Source organism: Rana temporaria, chromosome 7 (genome assembly GCF_905171775.1).
Source record: "Rana temporaria chromosome 7, aRanTem1.1, whole genome shotgun sequence".
NCBI lineage: Eukaryota > Metazoa > Chordata > Amphibia > Anura > Ranidae > Rana > Rana temporaria.
This window is the reverse complement of record NC_053495.1, coordinates 20,186,901-20,208,444: the sequence shown is the minus strand read 5'-3', so window position 1 is coordinate 20,208,444 and position 21,544 is coordinate 20,186,901. Positions and strand designations below refer to the sequence as shown.

Sequence of the window (21,544 nt, the reverse complement as noted above, 5' to 3'; positions counted from 1 at the left end):
TCAATTACTATAGCTGACAAGTCAGGCATCAGGACTTTTGGAGTGTGTTAACTCACAACACATATTAGCATTAATAGAACTTTCACACAATACAGGGCTAGTTAGCATAGCACAATGAAATATCTTAGGAGCCAGACTCAATTAACACCTCAACAGTCTATGTACCACATTGAATGAATCACTGTCCTATTGACCTGTTGGGGTCAGAATTAACAATTGTAATATTTCAAGATTTCCTGCAATACATGAATTATCATTAATGTCCCATCTCATGTAATCCGAGATATCAGTTCTCAGTCATCCTATGCCCCTAATGGACATAGGATGACCCTAGAGTCATTGGTGAAGCTGGCACAGGAGTACCCCGCATCCTTTAAAAGTCTCTGGGTATCACGGGCCATTCCGTTACACCACCCATTTACAGAATATGTCCCTTGGGCCCTAAAAAGACCCAGTACTGGTGCTAGGACTTTTGTGAACACCCAGGGAGCTGTAACAAGCCAGAAGGTTAGAGCCACAAACTGAAAATGACGTTCCTCTACTGCGAATCGCAGGAACCTCTGATGAGGTTGAAAGAAAGGTACGTGTAAATACGCGTCCCTTATAATCGATGGAGGCTAGAAAGTCTCCCATCTGGAGTGAGGCTACTACTGAGTGGACAGACTCCATCCAAAATGATTGGATCGTAGATACTGGTTCAGTGATCTTAGTTCCAAAATGGGCCTGGTGTCCCTGTGTGTGCTTTAACTGTAAACAGGTTTGAGTAAAACCCTGTGCCTTTTTTGGATACAGGAACCTCTAGCTTGGTGCTGGATTTAGAAGAATTTTGGACCCAGGGCTTTTTCTGGCCCTGGCCTTGGTGTTTGACTCTAGCTCTAGCGCCCTGTTGATGGCGGAACTGCCTTGGCGCCTAGACATTTGAGGAAGCAGTCCCTGAAGTTTTAAACGAGGGACGCCTGGTGCTTTTCTTCACAGGAAATAGTGAACTCTTCCCGACAGAAATCTATTGGATATATTTGTACAGATGATCGCCAAATAAACGGTCCCCCTGAAAGGGGAAACCTGCCAATAACTTCCTAAAAGAAAGCTCGGCTGACCAGTTCTTAAAGGGGTTGTAAAGGTAAATGTTTTTTCACCTTAATGCATCCTATGCATTAAGGTGAAAAAACATCCGACGGTACCACCCCCCCCCTCCCCCCGAATCCCTGTTTTTACTTACCTGACCCCTCAAAAGTTCCGTGCGTGTCCATGTGATCATCTTCGGTTCCCAGCCTGGCCGTTGATTGGCTAGGCTAGACGGATTGATAGCAGCGCAGCCATTGGCTGGCGCTGCTGTCAATCACAGCAGATGACGCGGCGCACCGGGAGGCGGGGCAGAGTGATAAAGTCGGCGGCTATGCCCGCCGCTGTATCACGGGAGCGCGCTCGCAAAAGCTTTCCACCATGCGAGCCGAGACAGCCGCCGAGGGACCCCAGAAAACAGGGTTAAGGGAGACTCTGTGCTTGCGCTGTTTGACCTGATACTTTATGGACTGGCAAATACCAACTGCTGCAACAGCTGGCTGAATAGCTGAACTGGCCAAAGAAAAGGAAGCCTTTAATACTGACTCCAATTTCTTGCCAGCAGGGTCCTTCAGGCCCTGTGCATTATCTACCGGACAAGTTAAGGGGTTGTAAAGGTAAAAATTTTCCCAAAATAGCTTCCTTTACCTTAGTGCAGTCCTCCTTCACTTACCTCATCCTTCCATTTTGCTTTTAAATGTCCTTATTTCTTCTGAGAAATCCTCACTTCCTGTTCTTCTGTCTGTAACTACACACAGTAATGCGAGGCTTTCTCCCTGGTGTGGAGAAAGCCTCTTGAGGGGGTGAGCAGGAGTGTCAGGACGCCCACTAACACACAGCTCCTTTCTCTATCTGCAAAGTAGAGAGCGTCCTGACTTGCCTGCTCGCCCCCTCCCCCCTCAAGAGGCTTTCTCCACACTGTGTGTAGTTACAGACAGAAGAACAGGAAGTGAGGATTTCTCAGAAGAAATAAGGACATTTAAAAGCAAAATGGAAGGATGAGGTAAGTGAAGGAGGACTGCAATAAGGTAAAGGAAGCTGTTTAGGGGGAAAAAAAATTACCTTTACAACCCCTTTAAGTTCTTGTTTAAAGAAGAGACGGCTGCAGCTATGGCTGGCATGCTCCATTTCCTTCATGGGAAATAAAAGCGAAAACCTCTTAGGAGGAACAAAAATCCTGTCAGGATGTTCCCAATCAGCATACACCACCTGTTCCAACAGAGGGTGCAAGGGGGAATTTAATAACAAAAATACTATGCTTGTTTATAAAGTGCAAACAGATAAGCAGCAACAAAAAAAAATGAGAAATATACACAAACAAACATAGAATACAAAATAAGTTGCGCTAAGTGAACATAATATAAACATGGATGAATGGTAAAGTCCAAAAAAAAAAAAAAGTCGGCAAAATAAATTAACAAGTCCAATTCCTTGAAACATATGCTGAATAAAGTGTTGGGTGCTGTGAACTCCAAATGGTATCCTTCACCAGGTGAATCACCAACATAAAGTAAGGCTGTTAATTGCCGCTACTGTGCCCCATCATATGCTGCCCGGCACTTACCTATCTCGGAGCGTGTCACCAGCGGTCTCCTGCACGTCCTCCATGTCTTCTTCCGTCCTCTCTCAGGCGTCCAATCACAGCGCCTGACGTTTCAGCCAGTCAGGGGACCAGTAACAGACATGTAGCTAGATTCAGAGAGAATGGTGCAAAGTTGCAGCGGCGTAGCTTAGCGTGTTTAGGCTACGCCGCCGTAAGTTAGCTAGGCAAGTACTTGATTCTCAAAGTACTTGCCTGCTAAGTTACGGCGTTGTAGCCTAAAGCGGGCGGGCGTAAGGGCGCCTAATTCAAATGTGTGTAAGGAGGCGTGTTTTATGTTAATGGAGCGTGACCTTACGTTTTTTTTTAACTGCGCATGCGCCGGGCCACTACATTTCCCAGTGTGCATTGCGGCTAAGTACGCCGCACGGGCCTATTGAAAAATTTTGAAGCGGGAACGGCGGCCAGACTTTAACATTACTATTCCATCTATTAGATGGAATAACTTTAGGCCTGATAATGCCTTACGGAAATGGCGTAAAAGTACTGCGGCGGCCGGGCGTACGTTCGTGAATCGGCGTATCTACTAATTTACATATTCTACGCCGACCGCAATGGAAGCGCCACCTAGCGGCCAGCCTCAATATTGGAACCTAAGATAGGGCGGCGCAAGCCGTCGTATCTTAGATATGTTTAAGCGTATCTCTGTTTGAGAATACACTTAAACATAAGTCGGCGTAGATTCTGAGTTAGGTCGGCTTATCTACTGATAAGCCGGCCTAACTCTTTCTGAATCTACCTAATGGTATTCTGTCGGTACGAGTCCACCGTCGAATAATGCCCAGGCTGGTCTGTTTTGGGCGCCTATTAGAGCGGTGCCAGGAGCAGGGCCGTTTGAAGGAATTTGGGGGCCCCAAGCAAAATGGATATGGAGGCCCCCCAACCCACCCACCCTCCCTATGTTCTTTTTACACCCCCACCCCACCGTACCGCGCGGCAGGAGATTCAGTTTCCTGTTCCCGGCCGGACTGAAAGGAAGTGACGTAAGCACTCAGTGTGCACTTCCTGTCAGTCCGGCCGGGAACAGGAAACTGAATCTCCTGTACCGCCTGACAGGAGGAAGGAAGAGGAGCTCAGCCAAGCTACAGAGAAGGGGAAGAAGTGACGAGAGAGGCAGCAGTGCTGCAGCTGCCTGAGGCTCTCTATAGAGCGCTCAGGCGGCTGCAGCATTTATAGGAAGCACGGCAAGGGCCCTGCTTGGGGCCCCAAGCAATTGCTTGGTTTGCTTGCCTTGTCGCGACAGGCCTGGCCAAGAGAGAGGGGGCGGCGCCCTTTATGGATGCACCGGCACTGACTGAGATTAAATTACACCCAGGTAGACTATTAAGGTGACTTCTGAAGGCAATTGTTTCCACTAGATTTTAGTTATGAGTATCAGAGTAAAGGGGGCTGAATACAAATACACGCCACACTTTTCACATATTTATTTGTAAAATTATTTAAAAAACATTTATCATTTTCCTCCCACTTCACAATTATGTGCCACTTTGTGTTGGTCCATCGCATAAAATCCCAATAAAATACATTTACGTTTGGGGTGTGCATACTTTTTTTAAGGTACGGTGTAAATGAGGGCTCACTTGAGGCCGGGCTGGGTACCCAAGGACAGTTGGGCCTAGCCCGCTGCCCCTGACCCCCCTCCAGTGCCCATGGGCATCCTGTTGTGTATTAGGAGGGAAAGTTTACAAACTTGCTCCCCATCTCCATGCACTGGGGACCCCAAAAGGGGGATTGTGACATTAGCCATCCTCCTCACGCCGGCCCCATTCCCCGCCATAACAATAAATAGCACAGTGCAGCTTAAAATATGATTTATTAGGAAAAATATATAGAATAAAAACAAAACAATCGTATTCACACACATTATTATAGAGCCATTGTCGTTGCCCTGGAAACCCCTAAGGGACCCCCGTCGCCCGCCAGGATCTTCCCACAGACCGTAGGCGGCTGCAGATTCGGCACATGCTGTCCGGCTGCCGGAAAAAAAAAATCTCAAAGAGCGAAGTCTGAGGGGGGACTGTCGGTAAGGGCTCGGGGGTGAGTGCCCGGTGAAGAAGCCGAGGCTCCGGTATTTTTTCCGCGGCGGGGTGGGAGGGGGGCTGTGGCGAATGTGCGGCAGCTGACTTTACACGGGCAGGGCCGCAGCTCCCCCTCAGGAGACTCCATTGTTCCCCGCGGTTCGGAAAGCCGTTTTCCCGGGCCTCCTCCCCCGCCCCGCTGCCTGTCTGTCGCGCAGGAGCCTCGGGCGTGGGGAAGGCTGAAGAGGGAGGCCGCAGGAGCCGAGCAGCTTTTTCCCGGGCGCGGCTGGCAGGAGGCGGCGCAGGCTTTGAGGCCTAGTCCTCCCATTTCTCCCCCCTCGGCCAGACATGAGCCGCCACCGCCGCCTCTTCCACAGCCTGGTGAGTGCACATGGGGAGGCCTGAGAGTCCGGAGAGGGAGGCCTGGAGAGCCCGGGGAGGGAGGCCTGGAGAGCCCGGGGAGGGGAGACCTGACCTCTTCCCTATCTATAGAGGCGGCTGCAAGGGGGGTTCCTATAGGGAGGGGGTCTGCTGAATGTAAACAATGCACTCTGTGTTATGGGGGGGACACCTGTCATGCGGCACATAGGGGGGGCTGCCATGGCAGGTGTGAGAATGCCAGGTGCCTGGCTGCCATGGCAGGTGTGAGAATGCCAGGTGCCTGGCTTCCATGGAAATGCCAGGTGCCTGGCTGCCTGTGGTTTCCATTCTGTTTCATTGACCTGAGCCAGGAGCGGAGGGGACTGCTGATCTGTATACTGCTTGCCGGTCACTGCTACTAAACCCACATCTGTATTCTCCAGAAATAATCCATGCACATCCGCTATTTAAAGTAGAACTATGGGCGGAACTTTTTTTTTTTTCATTTGGATAAAGTATGGGAGGGTCTGGCCCCTGTCAGACTTTTTATTTATTTTTTTGCGCCACCTGTGTCTCATTGCATAGATTTCCCTTCATTTCCTGTCTGAAAGCCAAACAGGAAGTGAGAGGAAATCCTTGCAAATTAAGGCTCCATTCACACCTAGGCGACAAAACGCCTGAAGCGCGACGCTCGTGCCGCTGGAGGGGCGAATTTGCGTTGATGTCTATGAGATGGTTCACATCTCACGCCGAAACGCCCTATACGCCTGCCGCCTGAAAACAAGTCCCGGACCCTTTTTTCAGGCGGCTTTCGGGCATAGACATCGATGTAAATGTCTTGTTAAAAAAAAAAAAATTAAACGAATAGCGGCAAAATACGCTACGTACGCGGCGTTACAGTGTGAATGCAGCCTAAAGGGGTTGTAAAGGTACAATTTTTTTTTTTCTTTCCCTAAATAGCTTCCTTTACCTTAGTGCAGTCCTCCTTCACTTACCTCATCCTTCCATTTTGCTTTTAAATGTCCTTATTTCTTCTGAGAAATACTCACTTCCTGTTCTTCTGTCTGTAACTTCACACAGTAATGTGAGGCTTTCTCCCTGGTGTGGAGTGTCGTGCTCGCCCCCTCCCTTGGACTACTGAAGAGTCAGGACACCCACTAACACACAGCTCCTTTCTCTATCTGAAACGTAGAGAGCGTCCTGACTCTCCTGTAGTCCAAGAGAGGGGGGCGAGCACGACACTCCACACCAGGGAGAAAGCCTTGCATTACTGTGTGGAGTTACAGACAGAAGAACAGGAAGTGAGGATTTCTCAGAAGAAATAAGGACATTTAAAAGCAAAATGGAAGGATGAGGTAAGTGAAGGAGGACTGCACTAAGGTAAAGGAAGCTATTTAGGGAAAAAAAATTGTACCTTTAGAACCCCTTTAAAGTGATACTAAAGCTTTGTTTAAAAAAACAAACAAACATTTCATACTTGCCTCCACTGTGCAGCTCGTTTTGCACAGAGTGACCCCGATCCTCCTCTTCTGGGGTCCCTCGGCGGCTCCTCCCCGTATTAGAAAACCCACTAGGAGAAGCGCTCCCCGAGTGAGTTACTTTGCAGCCCGCTACTGAGTCATACACTCGGCGTCCATAGATAGCGAGTGTAAGACTCGGCCCCGGGCCCCCGCATCATTGGGTTTGATTGACAGCAGCGGGGAGCCAATGGCTGCGCTGCTATCAATCTATCCAGTCAAAGCCGAGACTCTGTGGAAAGAATGACAGCGGGATCGCGCCCATGTAAATTCGGGGCTCAGGTAAGTAAAATGGGCTTGGGGGTGCTGGACACTGCAAGGTGTTTTTTTTCACCTTAATGCATAGGATGCATTAACGTGAAACAACATGATGGTTTACAACCCTTTAATCACTTCCACTTGAAGACCTGGCTTTTTCTGGAACTTTTTGTTTAAAAGTAAAAATTTAGTATATTTTGCTAGAAATATTAATATATATATATATATTTATAATATCCTGCAATTGGCATCTTTGTGGCGGTTCGGGAGCGGTGTATACAGCGCTCCCAAAACATCCTGCCCATGAAAATGAATGGGCAGCGCTGCTGAAGCACCTGAACAGCGCTTCGGCAGCGGCACAACATGGGCGCTTTGAACTTTTTCCTTGGCTGCTAGTGGGGATTAAACTCCCTGCTAGCGGCTGAAAAGCACCTCTATAACAGGGGTAAGGCACAACTAAAACTAGCGGCACTTTACCCCTAATGCCGGTGTATTGTCACATTCTGCTGCCTATCGTAGAATGCTGTGGAAGTCACGTGGCGGCCAACTAAGCATGTGCGATGCGTTCCAAACGCAAGTGCGATGCGTTCCAATAGATTCACGACAGTACACACCAGTGAAACCTCGGTCGGCATCCAGGCTCTTTCCTTAACATCCCCGTGGATTGGAGGATGTTAAAAAAAGACTTTCCTCTAATTCCACGTCGCCCTGAATGCCGGGTTTGCTGGTGTGTACTGTCGTAAATCTATTGGAACGCATCGCACTTGCGTTTGGAACGCATTGCGCATGCGCAGTTGGCCGCCACTTGACTTCCGCAGCATTCTACGATAAGCAGCAGAATGTGACACTACACTGGCACTGCCCCAGTCTGAAAGGGGTCTTTTCCCCCCAAAAAATTGCGTTTGAAAGACTGGTGCGCAAATACAGTGTGACATAAAATATTGCAACAACTGCTATTTTATTCTCTAGGGTCTCTGCTAAAATTATGTATGTATGTATGTGTGTTTGGGTCATTTTCTAGCAAAAAATACTGATTTTAACTTGTAAGCAACAAATGTCAACAAAGGTTTACTCTGTGCCCTGATTTACACACTGGGTACGATTTGGAACGATTGGAGATGCGATTTGACATGTCAAATCGCATCTCAAATCGGTGGCAATTGTCGGCAATTGCACTGTCCTAATCAGTGCGACGCCGCATCTGCGATTTCAAAAAGTAGTTCCTGTACTACTTTTTGCGATTTCGGGCCGCGATTTACATTAAATTGCGGCCAAAATCGCGGCCGCGAAATCGCGGTAAAATCGCGCATTTTACCGCGATTTTGAATTCGCAGCAGTGTGAACCTAGGCTTAAAGTGGTTAAACTTTCCTCATTTACAGACCGCAGTTCTTCCTTCTTGATCTACAAGAACTAAATGTTACAATGTTTCTCTTTAGCGATGTTGTGAGACATTTGGCAGGCTGCCTGTTTTTTTTTTTTTTTTTTTTATTGACAGCTTTCAACTTGAGCAGAGAACTCTGCACTGAATAGAGGAAATGCTTTTTTAAGATCGGGAGAGGGGTAGAATCGTGATCTTGATTCTTTAATGATTAATCGTGCAGCTCTTGTATATATCAATATTTTTTTTTTTGCAAAGATCCTCGAGCAGCAGGGGTCTCTAAACTTTTTAGACAAAGGGACGGTTTACTGTCCTTCAAATTTTAGGGGGGGGGGGGGGCAGGCTGTGGCCAGCAAGAGTAGATAATGTCTAGGTGTTAGTGGGAATAAGGAGATTAATAGTGTCCTGTCAGTGGGAAAGAAAATGCCCCATAATTGGTGTCAGTGAGGTGAATAGTGCCTTTTACGAGAGGGAAGAACGGCCACAGTTTGGAGACCACTGCCCTAGAGAATAAATCGGCGATCATTGCAATTTTTTTTATGTCACTAGGTATTTGTGCAGTGGTTTTGCAAAAAAATGTTGGGGGAAAAAATACACTTTAATGAATTTTAAAAGAACACAATATTTACCCCAACTTTTTTTTGTATAATGTGAAAGATGATGTTACGCTGAGTAACTAGATACCTAACATGTCACGCTTTAAAATAATTGCATGCGCTCGTGGAATAGCGACAAACTACGGTACCTAATAAATCTCCGTAGACAACGCTTTTAAACACCTTTACAGGTTACCTGTCTAGCGTTACAGAGGAGATTTAGCATTAGAATTATTGCTCTCGCTCTAATGTTCGAGGCGATACCTCACGTGTGGAGCGAAATACCGTTTACATATGCGTGCGTGACTTGCGTATGCGTTCACTTCTGTGTGGGAGCACGGAGGAGTTAAAGCGGGAGATCACCCGAAAAACAATTTTTAACATTAGATGGAGGCTCATTTTGTGAAGGGGAATCGGGCGTTTGTTTTTTTTAAATCTAAGCCGTACTTACCGTTTTAGAGAGCGATCTTCTCCGGCGCTTCCGGGTATGGGCTGCGGGACTGGGCGTTCCTATTTGATTGACATTCCTCCGACAGACTTCCGACGGTCGCATCCATCGCGTCATGAGTAGCCGAAAGAAGCCTGCGCACCGACGTTCGGCTACTTTCGGAAAATCGTGACGCGATGTATGCGACCGTCAGAAGCCTGTCAATCAAATAGGAAAGCCCAGTCCCGAAGACCCATACCCGGGAGCGGCGGAGAAGATTTATCTCTAAAACGTTAAGTACTGCTTAGATTTAAAAAAAAAAACACCCGATTCCCCTAGACAAAATGAGCCTCAATCTAATGTTAAAAATTACGTTTTTGGGTGAACCTCCACTTTAAATGTATTTGTTTAATGTTTTTCTTTATCTTATTTTTACACTGTCCCTTTTAATCCCTTTTTTATAAAAAAAAAAAAAAAAAAAAAAAATTGGTGCTTTTATTCCTATTACAAGCAATGTAAACATCCCTTGTAATAGAAATGATGACAGGTTCAAAGTCAGAAAGACCTCAAATCTCTTTACCTTTTTAAAATTAAAAGCTAAAAAAAAATCTATATATATATATTTAAGCATTTCTCCATAATTTCCAAACTCTTAAAAAATCGAATAACATGTTATTATTTATAGTATTAAGGTTTGAACATGCACTACAGACACAGATAAAGCCATTGTGGTATATAAGCAATGTTAATTTTGACGTCAAATCTTGATTTCGTTTTGGTCCTAGTCTTTTGACTAAAATGCTGTTTTAGTCGTACTTTAGTTGAACAAAATAGTGTGAGTTTTTGTTGACTAAAATATTTTCACAGACGAAATGAACCCTGAATGCAACGCACATCAGTGAGGTATTGTAGTTGTGCCTGTGTGTTGACCTGCATTTAACAAGTGCGCTAAAACAGGTCAACGCACATTAAATCGCGCATAAAGCGGATGGAAATGTACATCCATTTTTCCCTCCATTGTACTGCAAGGTCAGCGTGAGAAGTAAAGTAATTGATGCACAAAGGGCCCTTTAAAGTAACAGTTTTCAGAAGTGGCACTTTGCAGAACTCTCTACAGTTGGTGTACAAGTCGCTTTCCAAACCAAAAGTGTTGCAGATGCCTTGTGAATTTGGCGCAAAACATTAACAAGAGGTATTAACGCCAGAAAAATGGCGCAGCAGCTCTATTGAATTCAGTTGTGTGATCCAGTATTCACCTTCTAATGCTCCCTGTTGTCCTATGTTATTCGTTGCAGATGTAACAGAATGGGTGTGGATTTTGATGTGAAGACATATTGTCACAACTTGAGGGCCACAAAACCGCCTTATGAATGTCCTGTAGTGACCTGTCGGAAAATCTATAAAAGCTACAGTGGGATTGAGTACCACCTCTATCACTATGACCATGATAACCCTCCGCTTCAGCAGCAGACACCCATCCGCAGGTCGAAGAAGAAAGGACGACAGCCTCGCTCCGCTAATAAGCAGTCACCTAGTAACTCTGAACTGTCCCAGTCGCCAAGTCGTGAGGTGATGACCTACGCTCAGGCCCAGCGACTGGTTGAAGTAGAGCTACACGGAAAGGTCCATCGCATCAGCATCTTTGACAATCTGGATGTTGTTTCTGAAGATGATGATGTTCCTGAGGAAGCACCTGAGAATGGGAGCAATAAGGAAAATAATGAAACCCCTACTGCAACTCCTAAGTCTGGAAAGCATAAGAACAAGGAAAAGAGGAAGGACTCAAACCACCATCATCATCACACGCCATCTGCGGGCACCACACCAAAGCTCCCCGAAGTGGTTTACCGGGAGCTGGACAGTGAAGTACCAGATGCTCCTGCTCGGCCATCCTCTTATTACAGGTACGTGCAAAACATCCAAGTAACCAGCTGGCTTAGAACTTGAAACAAAAAAAGGATTTGTCTAGAGCAGGGGTGTCCAAACTTTTTTCAAAGAGGGCTAGATTTGATGAAGTGAACATGCGTGAGGGCCGACCATTTTGCCTGACATTCTTTGAACCATTAAAAATTTGGTCCAAGTGTGTTTGTCAGAGCACTACTCAACAAGAATTCTCTCGCTATTGTGGCCCCAACAAATCCCCTGGCGCCGCTCAGGGCTAAGGATGAGTTTGGGCATGTTATTGGGATATACCGTATTTGATAGCGCAGGGGGCTAATGCTCCTTTGCAGCAATCTGTGATTGCCTGTGTCCCAAGGGGTTGCAGGGTCCACTCAGCCTTTCATCCTTCCGAGGTCGGTAAAATGAGTACCATTGAGTTGGGTAATAATGACAACCATTATCAGCGCTTGGACACAGCGGCAACGCTGTAATTGGCGCTATATAAGTGTAAACATTATTATTATTATTATTATTGGTGTATAACACGCACCTTCACTTTAAGAGGGAAGTTTCAGGAAAAAAAATATATATTTTAAATAAAAGAACTGTGAAGCAAAATAAGGGTCAGTGCCCATGAATGCAGCCTCCCCATTGCCATGAATGCAGCCTCTCCATTGCCGTCAGTGCAGCCTGATCCATCTGCAGCCTCGGAGGGGACAGGGGGGTGGTGGGACGAGCGCCAACAGATTACATACAGGAGAATCTCCTGTTTGCTCGGCGGCCTCTTTAATACAAAGTCCCGCCTCCTATGATAGACAGAATTTCATCCAATGGCAGCCCAGGAGACTGGACTTTCTAGTACAGTACAGAGTAAACAGGAGTTTCTCCTGTATGTAATCTTATGGCGCTCATTCTGTCCCCTCTGAGGTAGCGCCGATGAATACAGTATATATCTTTAGTGGCCCGGGGGGCCGCAAAAGATTATATATATATATATATATATATATATATATATACACACACACATATACAAATTGCCAGGAGGGGGGGCCACATTAAACCGGAACAAGGGCCGCAATTGGCCCGCAGGCCGGACTTTGGACATGCCTGGTCTAGAGGTACACTTTAAGGTTTATTTTAGGTTATGATTATTAGGGGGTTGGGAGAAGAATGGTAATATTTCTGAAGATGCATCATCCTGCACCTGGTTTCAAGAGAATCAAGATTATTAACACCAAAACCAAAAATGTAATGCTAGGGATGCACCGATAACGAATATTTTCACAAGTACTCGTAAAAATGCTCCCGATACTGATACTTTGCAGTGCGATTTGCATCGCACTGCAAAAAATTCCATGCAATTTGAACAGGAATGTGGTGTGATTCCTGCTTGAATTGGCTGACGGTTTCCCGCACTGCTCCTGTGTGAACCCAGAATGAAATCATTATGACAAGCCTGTGTTCACACAGGAGCGGTGGGGAAACCTCATGCGTTTCGCTGTGTTCACACAGGAGCGGTGGGGAAACCTCATGCGTTTCGCTGTGTTCACACAGGAGCGGTGGGGAAACCTCATGCGTTTCGGACAGGAATTGCACCACATTCCTATTCAAATTGCATGTGATTCTTTGCAGTGTGATTTTTGCTCCCATTCATTTTGTATGGGCGCAAATCACACCGCAAAGTATCGGTACTTGGTATCGGTGAATACTTGACCGAAAGTATTAGTACTTGTACTTGCTGTTAAAGAAAAATAGAAAAAGGGTATCCGTGCATTCCTATGTAATATATTGCAGCTTAACAAACATTAGATGTGGTGTCTGCATCAGGCTTTTGTTTTTAGGCTTTTTTGCCCTCTGTTTTCACCTGGTGATTTGGCCGGTAACATACCTCCTCCTGTATTGGAGTGCCTACATTCTGGATGAAAGAGAACAGGGGGCACAGCAGAGAGCAACTTTGCCATTCTGGGTGGGAGTAAGTGTTAAATGTACTAGTAGATTTGAAACACGCTAACAAATTGTAGCCACATTTCAGATCACACTTTATAATCGGTTACAGCAAACAATTTTTTTCCTTTTTGGGATAAAGGTTTTGCATAAATAAATAAAAGCTGAACTTTTGTAAGCACCCCTGGCAGTGGAATATGGTTTGTCTCATCCCTGTAACTGGAAGAGAGCTTGTTCTTTTTAAAAATAACACACTTACTAGCCAGATCACTAGATGAATATCGAAGTAAGCCTAAAAAGAAAACAAATGCAGCCATCACATCTAAGAATTGGTAGGCTGCAATATAATATACCTCTGCTTTTGGATTTAATACTGCTTTAAATTAGATTTATAGGGTAACTGCTGGCTAGGGATGAGCTCCCGCGTGTTCGCACGGTCCACGTGCAGAGCCCGCCAGGAAGTCTGCACGGCGCTGCGCTAACCACATGCAGGGAGACATTTCCCGATCTCTGCAGCCGAACATCGGGACAATGTCTCCCTGCTTGTCATTAGCGCAGCGCCGTGCAGACTTCCTGGCGGGCTCTGCACGTGGACTGTGCGAACACGCCGGAGCTCATCCCTACTGCTGGCAAATAAGTTATAACTGTTTAGGCAGTCTTAGATTCACACGTCCCTGCCTGACAACAAATCCATGGTGTTGACTTTTTTTATTCACTGCATTTTGAGCAACATAACTTGTTGTGTTTTTTTTTTTTACGATTACTGCGCATGGTTAAATACTTTTTTATCCAAAAATTCAAGCAGTCAGAACAACACAATTTTTCTTCAGAGGCAGAGAGGGATGGGTGGGATCAGAGGCAGAGAGGGATGGGTGGGATCAGAGGCAGAGAGGGATGGGTGGGATCAGAGGCAGAGAGGAATGGGTGGGATCCGAGGCAGAGAGGGATGGGTGGGATCCGAGGCAGAGAGGGATGGGTGGGATCAGAGGCAGAGAGGGATGGGTGGGATCAGAGGCAGAGAGGGATGGGTGGGATCAGGCACGGGGATGGTGGGATCAGAGGGATGGATGGAATCGGGTAGAGGAATGGGATCAGTGACACTGGCACTCACCATCTCTTAGATCCCTTTCACACTGGGGCTGTTTGCAGGCGATATTGCGCTAAAAATAGCACCTTCAAACCGACCCTAAACAGCGGCTGCTGTTTCTCCAGTGTGAAAGCCTGAGGATCAGGACCGCTCCAAAAGTGCTGCTAGCAGCATCTTTGGAGCGGTGAGAGGAGCGTTGTGTTGAATGCTCCTCCACCGCTCCTGCCCATTGAAAGCAATGGGAAACCGCGGCTATACCGCCGGCAATGCGCCTCCGCAGAGGCGCATTGCCAGCGGTATTAACCCTTTTTCGGCTGCTAGCGGGGGTTAAAACTACACTGCTAGTGGCCTAATACCACCACAATTCCGACGGTATAGCGGCACCTCCCTCCCCAGTGTGAAAGGGGCCTTGGTGTCAGTGGATTTCCCCTCCTCCATGCTGCTCATGATGTTGGGTCTCCTTGAGCTCCTCCCCCATGCAATGTAATGTCAGCTGACTTTCTGCTTCAGTGAAGGGGAGGGAACTTTATCCACCATGCTGGCTCTGTGTTTCTCCTGGAGAGGCAGAGCACCACACGGAGCGACAGATGACGTCATCAGAAATCAATTTGGCCAACTCGCAGCATCGTGAGCGTCTGAATCGGAATGCATCGATGCTGTGATTATATTCAATACCCCTATATGTCCATCCAGAAGCAAACTCTCTCATCAACAGTTGGGTAGCATCACTACTGGGAGTTAAAGTAAAAAAGTGTCAGTAGAGAGATGTGTCACAGATGAAACGGAACATCATATTATAAGAAATAAGTCTATTAAAAGTCCATAAAAAAATCTATAGGTAATTGGTAAAGCAGCACCCTTAGAGTAAGGCAGATGAATAGTGAAAAACAGGGACAGAAGGGCACCAGACTAAGTGCAGTATTAAAGTAAACACTTTAATAGTTACTAGACAATTAGCAACTCGCAGAGTAATATAGGCACAGTGGATAGAGGGTCGTCGGTCCCGCAGTTTCTCTAGGCTATCTGGTATTCGTGGCAGCCTGGTGCACTGGCTGGGTGCCCGGACAGCAGGAGGCGGCCGATTGCTGCCGTAACCAGCATTGGGCCAGATGTGACGTCACTGCAGAGGGCATGCTGACGTAGGTGGGCAGCAATGTGTTTCGAAAGCATCTTCTTCAGACTTGGTAGGCTGACGGACCTGTCAGTCTGTAGTTCATACCTGTAGGAATTCTCTGTCCCTGTCCCTGCAGCTTGCTATAGTGGGCTCCCAAGCAACTGCTCTGTCTGTCCATTCCATTCTCCCGATCCCACCTCCACTCTCTCCTGATTGCTGTCGATTACAGCCAGTGTGAGCCAATGGCCAACGAGAGCTGAGGCTCTCCTGCACATCACTGGATCGAGAGGGGGCTTAGGTAAGTTTTAAGGGGGCTGATGGGGGAGCTGCACACTGAAGGTTTTTTTACCTTCATGCATAGAAGGCATAAAGGTAAACCTTCAGCTTTTACAAAAACTTTAGGTCGACTTTGATTTTTGATGCTAATAAAGTCAACCAAGGTGGAAAGCTCTGATTCCAGTAATAGACTTCTGTGGCATGATTGCTTTTCCTGATTACCAATAATCTGCTGAAAAAAAATTGTGCATTTACTCCTGTCTAATTTTCCCCACCTGCCTTTTAAGGTACATTGAAAAGTCTGCAGAAGAAATGGATGAAGAAGTGGAGTATGATATGGATGAAGAGGACTACATCTGGCTGGATTTCATGAACGAACGACGAAAGACTGAGAGCCTCAATTGCATCCCACAGGAGACATTTGAATACCTAATGGACCGGCTGGAGAAGGAGTCCTACTTCGAAAGCCATAATAAAGGGGATCCAAACGCGTTAATAGATGAGGACGCTGTGTGCTGTATTTGCAACGATGGGGAATGTCAGAACAGCAACGTGATATTATTCTGTGATATGTGTAACTTGGCTGTGCACCAGGAGTGCTATGGGGTTCCTTACATACCGGAGGGGCAGTGGCTTTGCAGAAGGTGTCTTCAGTCCCCTTCAAGAGCAGTAGACTGTGCTCTGTGCCCAAACAAGGGAGGGGCATTTAAACAGACAGACGATGGGCGCTGGGCTCATGTAGTTTGTGCTCTTTGGATTCCCGAGGTTTGTTTTGCTAATACAGTCTTCCTGGAACCTATAGACAGCATTGAGCACATCCCACCTGCCCGGTGGAAACTCACATGCTATATCTGTAAACAACGTGGCTCTGGAGCCTGTATTCAGTGCCACAAAGCAAACTGTTACACTGCCTTCCACGTTACCTGCGCACAGCAGGCCGGCCTCTACATGAAAATGGAACCCGTGCGGGAAACGGGTGCCAATGGAACATCTTTTAGTGTCCGAAAAACAGCATATTGTGACATCCATACCCCTCCTGGGTCTGTGTGCAAACTCCCAGCCCTCTCCCACAGTGAGGGGGAGGAGGAAGACGATGAGGAAGAAGAGGAAGGGAAAGTTTGGAGCTCCGAAAAAGTAAAAAAGGCAAAGGCCAAGTCGAGGATCAAAATGAAGAAAGCTCGGAAAATCCTTGCTGAAAAAAGAGCAGCTGCTCCAGTTGTGTCTGTTCCTTGCATTCCTCCTCACAGGTAAATAGTCATAAGTAATAGGAAACACAAAGTTCATGCTCAGCTTGGGTAGGCCTTCCTATATCTTCTGTTATTAATCCAATACTGAACTGAAAAACTGAACGCCCATGTTTTTAGGTGAAAAACTGATGTCAGCGTATAACATCTGTTTTTCGTCTGTTCGTTTTTTAAACGGAAGAAACGTAGAATTTTCTTCTGTCTCAAAAAACTGAACTTAATAGAGGCGCATTTCAGCAGATGATCACCCGCTAACTTCCGCTAGCCCATACACATACATGTATGTCCATTTTTCATCCACCAACGGATGGAGGAAGAACTGACATACGGAATGCTTGTGTAAAAGGCCCATATACTTAAAAAAAATTCTATTTGTTTTCCACACTCCCGCTGATCTGTCCAGCTCCACATCCCATGCCACAAGGAAAAAAAAAATATATATATATATAAAATAAAATATAGTAATTAGTGGCTGGCCTTTCCACCCTGTTCTCTGTGCCAGCCCACCAATGGTATGTGCGCCAGATCTGTCATGGATTATTTTGCCATTGTGTTAGAAACTTTGCATCATTACCTCAGCTGATGCCATGCTGAAGCAATGTTTTTTTTTTTTTTTTTTATTCCAAAAGATCCCTTTTTCCCCGAAAACCCTCCGCTTTCTTTATAAAATACCCAGCTAGTGGCGGCCTGATTTACATTCAGCTTCATAAAATTCAGGAGGTCCAGAGGCTTGCTGGAAAAACACAATTTTACATGTGCTGTGTATGGGAAGTAAGCATCCAGTCGCTGTACAAGTAATCTTTGATACATGGAGTAGAACAGTGGTAAAAAGCAGAACAGATTTAAAAGTGGGGGAAAAAAAAAAACAAGCCTTGGTTTTAAAACATGGTTGTAAAAGAAACTCAACCTGATTTTTTAAAAAAAACAATTCTAACCCTTGCTGTTCTATAACTTAAAGCAGAACTCCAGGCAAAGATAATAAATAGGCAATCAAAATATAACATTAAAAACAACTTTTGCAGCAAAAATTCACCGTTTTAAAGTGGTTGTAAAGGCAGAAGGTTTTTAGCCTAATTCATTCTCTGCTTTAAGGTAAAAAAAACCTTCTGCATTCAGTCCCCCTCCCCATACAGAGGCTTTTTTTCAGTGGCTTAGAGACAGCAGCGGGGGCCATTGGTATCGGGACATCCCTACCTAGAATTCTGCTTTAATGTAATGGGGAAAGGTGTCAAAAGGTCTGGGAACTCCTTATCTCGGTACACAAACGGAGCCATGATTGCAGGACTTGTGGTCATTCTTAAAGCGAGTTGCACCCAAAAGTGGAAGCTCCACTTTTCTGCCCCCCCCCGGTGGGGTTGTACCGGGTTGATGCATACAGCTTCAGGTATCACCCGAAACTGTTCTTTAGAGCAGATGGTCAGCTTTCTTGTAATAACAACCAATGCGGCACAGCAGTGAGCTTCCAGGTCTTCTGTCCCACCGGGAGGCCCGAGCAACCAGCCGGCATGTCCGCAGGCTGGCCGAAGACCCGAACAAAGCAAGGTCGGCTTTGTTCGGGTCTCAGCTCTAGTAACATGAAAGCGATGTCATGACAAAAAAACCATGTGGTCTTGTAACTCCAGTTTGACATGTCCTGGCTTATTAGATTATAGAACAGCAGGAGAGGAAGTATTCTATAAGTCAGCCTTTAAAGGGGTGGTAAAGGTTTGTTTTTTATTTTCTAAATGGGTTCCTTTTAAGTTAGTGCATTGTTGGTTTATTTCTCTTTTGCTTCGATTTCCCTTCTAAATGTTTTTTTTTCTTTTGTTTTCTTTGTCTGAATATCTTACTTCCTGTTCTTCCTCAGTAAGCTGTTCTGGCTGACTAACCCCCAGACAGATAATGGGGCAAGCTTACTGAGGAGGAACAGGAAGTGAGAAATTCAGACAATGAAAAAAAAAATCAAAGGAAAAAGGTAAGTGAACCAACAATGCACTAGCTTAAAGGAACCTATTTCAAAAATAAAAAAACAAACCTTTACAACCCCTTTAAACCATGTCAAGCTTGTTGTTTAAAGTGTCAGAACTTAAAAAATAAAATAAAAAAATGTGTGTTGCCACATGAGCGGTACGCTTCTTAATGTAACTTTTGAGTGATTTCAGATGTTTGTTAGAAGGTAATGCTTTTCATCTTGCTATGCTGTCTTCCTTTTTTCCCTAAAATATGCTACAGTGTCTTATTACTAATATTTTTTTTGCATACAGTGTCTACATATGTCGGCTGTAATCAGGGAGTTCAGTCTGTTCCCAGTAAATGAAACAAACTCTAGTGTCTTTTGATGAGTAATGAGAGTCCTCACTCTGTGCAGTCTTTTCTTTTTTTTTTCTGAGCTCTTATTTATTCTACACACACAGGCAACAAACCTTAATGATTATAAGTCCACAGTTAGTTGGATGCTAAACTTTCCCTTTGAGGGCTTTTTATACAACACTTGATAAATGCAAGATCTGCAACAAATGTGAGCATCTTTTTTTGCCATGATTAGAAGAGAGTCAGGCTATGTAGAAAACTAGTTAGAGGGTATTAATGAGCATGTTTGACATTTAGAACTACTGATTGCCCTACTTAAAGCCGCACTCCAAAATATGATACCCCTCTAGCCCATCCTGTAATGATACATTTTTTTTTTTTTGTTCTTGATGAAGCCAGTTATACTAACCCAAGTCCAGCATCCAGGTCCATTGCTGCTGCCATTTCCAGATCTAAGGGACCACCAATTCAGTGCTGTAGATATGCACCCTTGCCAGCCAGTCCTTAACCACTTAAGACCTGGACCAAAATGCAGGTTAAGGGCCTTGCCCCTTTTTGCGATTCGGCACTGCGTCGCTTTAACTGACAATTGCGCGGTCGTGCGACGTGGCTCCCAAACAAAATTGGCATCCCCCCCCCCACAAATAGAGCTTTCTTTTGGTGGTGTTTGATCACCTCTGTGGTTTTTATTTTTTGCGCTATAAACAAAAATAGAGCAACAATTTTGAAAAAAATTCAATATTTTTTACTTTTTGCTATAATAAATATCCCCCAAAAATATATAAAAACATTTTTTTCCCCTCAGTTTAGGCCGATACGTATTCTTCTACCTATTTTTGGTAAAAAAAAAAAAAAAAAAATCGCAATAAGCGTTTATCGGTTGGTTTGCGCAAAATGTATAGCGTTTACAAAATAGGGGATAGTTTTATTGCATTTTTATAAAAAAAAACATTTTTTACTACTAATGGCGGCGATCAGCGTTTTTTTTTTTTTTTTTTTTGTGACTGACATTATGGTGGACACTTCGGACAATTTTGACACATTTTTGGAACCATTGTCATTTTCACATCAAAAAATGCATTTAAAATCCATTGTTTACTGTGGAAATGACAGATGCAGTTTGGGAGTTAACCACAGGGGGCGCTGAAGGAGTTATGTTTCACCTAATGTGTGTTTACAACTGTAGAGGGGTGTGGCTGTAGGAGTGACGTCATCGATTGTGTCCCCCTATAAAAGGGATGACACGATCGATGCTGCCGCCACAGTGAAGAACGGGGAAGCAGTGTTTACACACGGCTCTCCCCGTTCTTCAGTTCCGGGGACCTATCGCGGGACCCCAGCGGCGATCGGATCCCGGAGCTTCGGACAGGCCGCGACCCACGGCTGGGTACATGTACAGGACGTACCTGTACGTACATGTGCCATTCTGCTGACGTATATGTGCAGGAGGCGGTCCTTAAGTGGTTAATAGTCCCCTTGTGGTGTCACTCCTCTTCTGGATCCTGGACAGCCATCAGGTCCATATCATGCAGGCAGTGATGTGGGCAGCTGAAAAAGGACCCCTACAGGAAAATTACAGGCGCGTCACATTCAAATTTGGTGGTTAATCATGTAGCAGTCCTATCTTTGGCTGTATAAACCCACTTTTTACTAATCACAGGGATCTCTGGGTGATGACGAATATCCATTCAGTGTTTGGGGCACTTACCAGTTGTGTGAACGTGTATGAAAAGATCCTTCAGAAGGTGGGAGATTTATAATAACTTTGGTGAAAAAAAATGCCCATTTCACTTCATTTCTATTTAAACTGAAAGTTTTCCTGGTGTACTGATATAGAATGCCTTGTGTTTGAAGTTTTAGTAAACCAAAATCTGAATTTTACAGCGATCTTGTTCTAGAGGTGTCTACCAGCATATTCCTGATGCAGTGATTGGGTGGGATGCCTTTTGTTTAACAAAACACTGAAAATACAGAATTCATGCAACTTTTACGACTAAAGAGATGTAGGAATAGCACGTGATGGGACATCAGTAAACTAAGCTTTATATTAATGTTGCACTTCCACACCAAAATGTGTGTGTGTGTGTGTGTGTGTGTATGTGTGTGTATATATATATATATATATATATATATATATATATATATATATATATATATATATATACACACACACATTTTGGTGTGGAAAAGATATTATAGTTTGTGTATAAATATAAAATATCTAATACCATTATCCATTTCTTTTTCAGGCTCAGTAAGATCACCAACTGCTTAACCATCCAGAGGAAAAGCCAGTTCATGCAGAGGCTACATAGCTACTGGACATTAAAGAGACAATCCCGGAATGGCGTTCCCTTATTGCGCCGCTTACAGACACACTTGCAGTCACAGCGGAACTGTGAGCAGGTCAGATAGTAGCATGGTGGGTGGGTGGGTGGGTGGGTGGAGCAGTGTTTCTTTTGTAGCTTTATAATATAGTTGAAGAGATTTTA

At 45.1% G+C, this 21,544-nt stretch overlaps 1 protein-coding gene across 2 annotated transcripts in view; it reads left to right on the top strand.

Annotated features, from left to right (window-relative positions):
• Nucleotides 1-4,775: 4,775 nt before the first annotated feature.
• BRPF1 (bromodomain and PHD finger containing 1) overlaps nucleotides 4,776-21,544 on the top strand; it is a 61,322-nt gene continuing 44,553 nt past the window's right edge. For both annotated transcript variants that reach the window (XM_040359032.1, XM_040359033.1), the window contains exons 1-4: nucleotides 4,776-5,061; nucleotides 10,513-11,121; nucleotides 15,807-16,766; nucleotides 21,302-21,458. In XM_040359032.1, coding sequence (XP_040214966.1) covers nucleotides 10,523-11,121; nucleotides 15,807-16,766; nucleotides 21,302-21,458 — 1,716 coding nt within the window. In that variant the 5' untranslated portion in view covers nucleotides 4,776-5,061; nucleotides 10,513-10,522. The remainder of the gene's footprint in view (nucleotides 5,062-10,512; nucleotides 11,122-15,806; nucleotides 16,767-21,301; nucleotides 21,459-21,544) is intronic.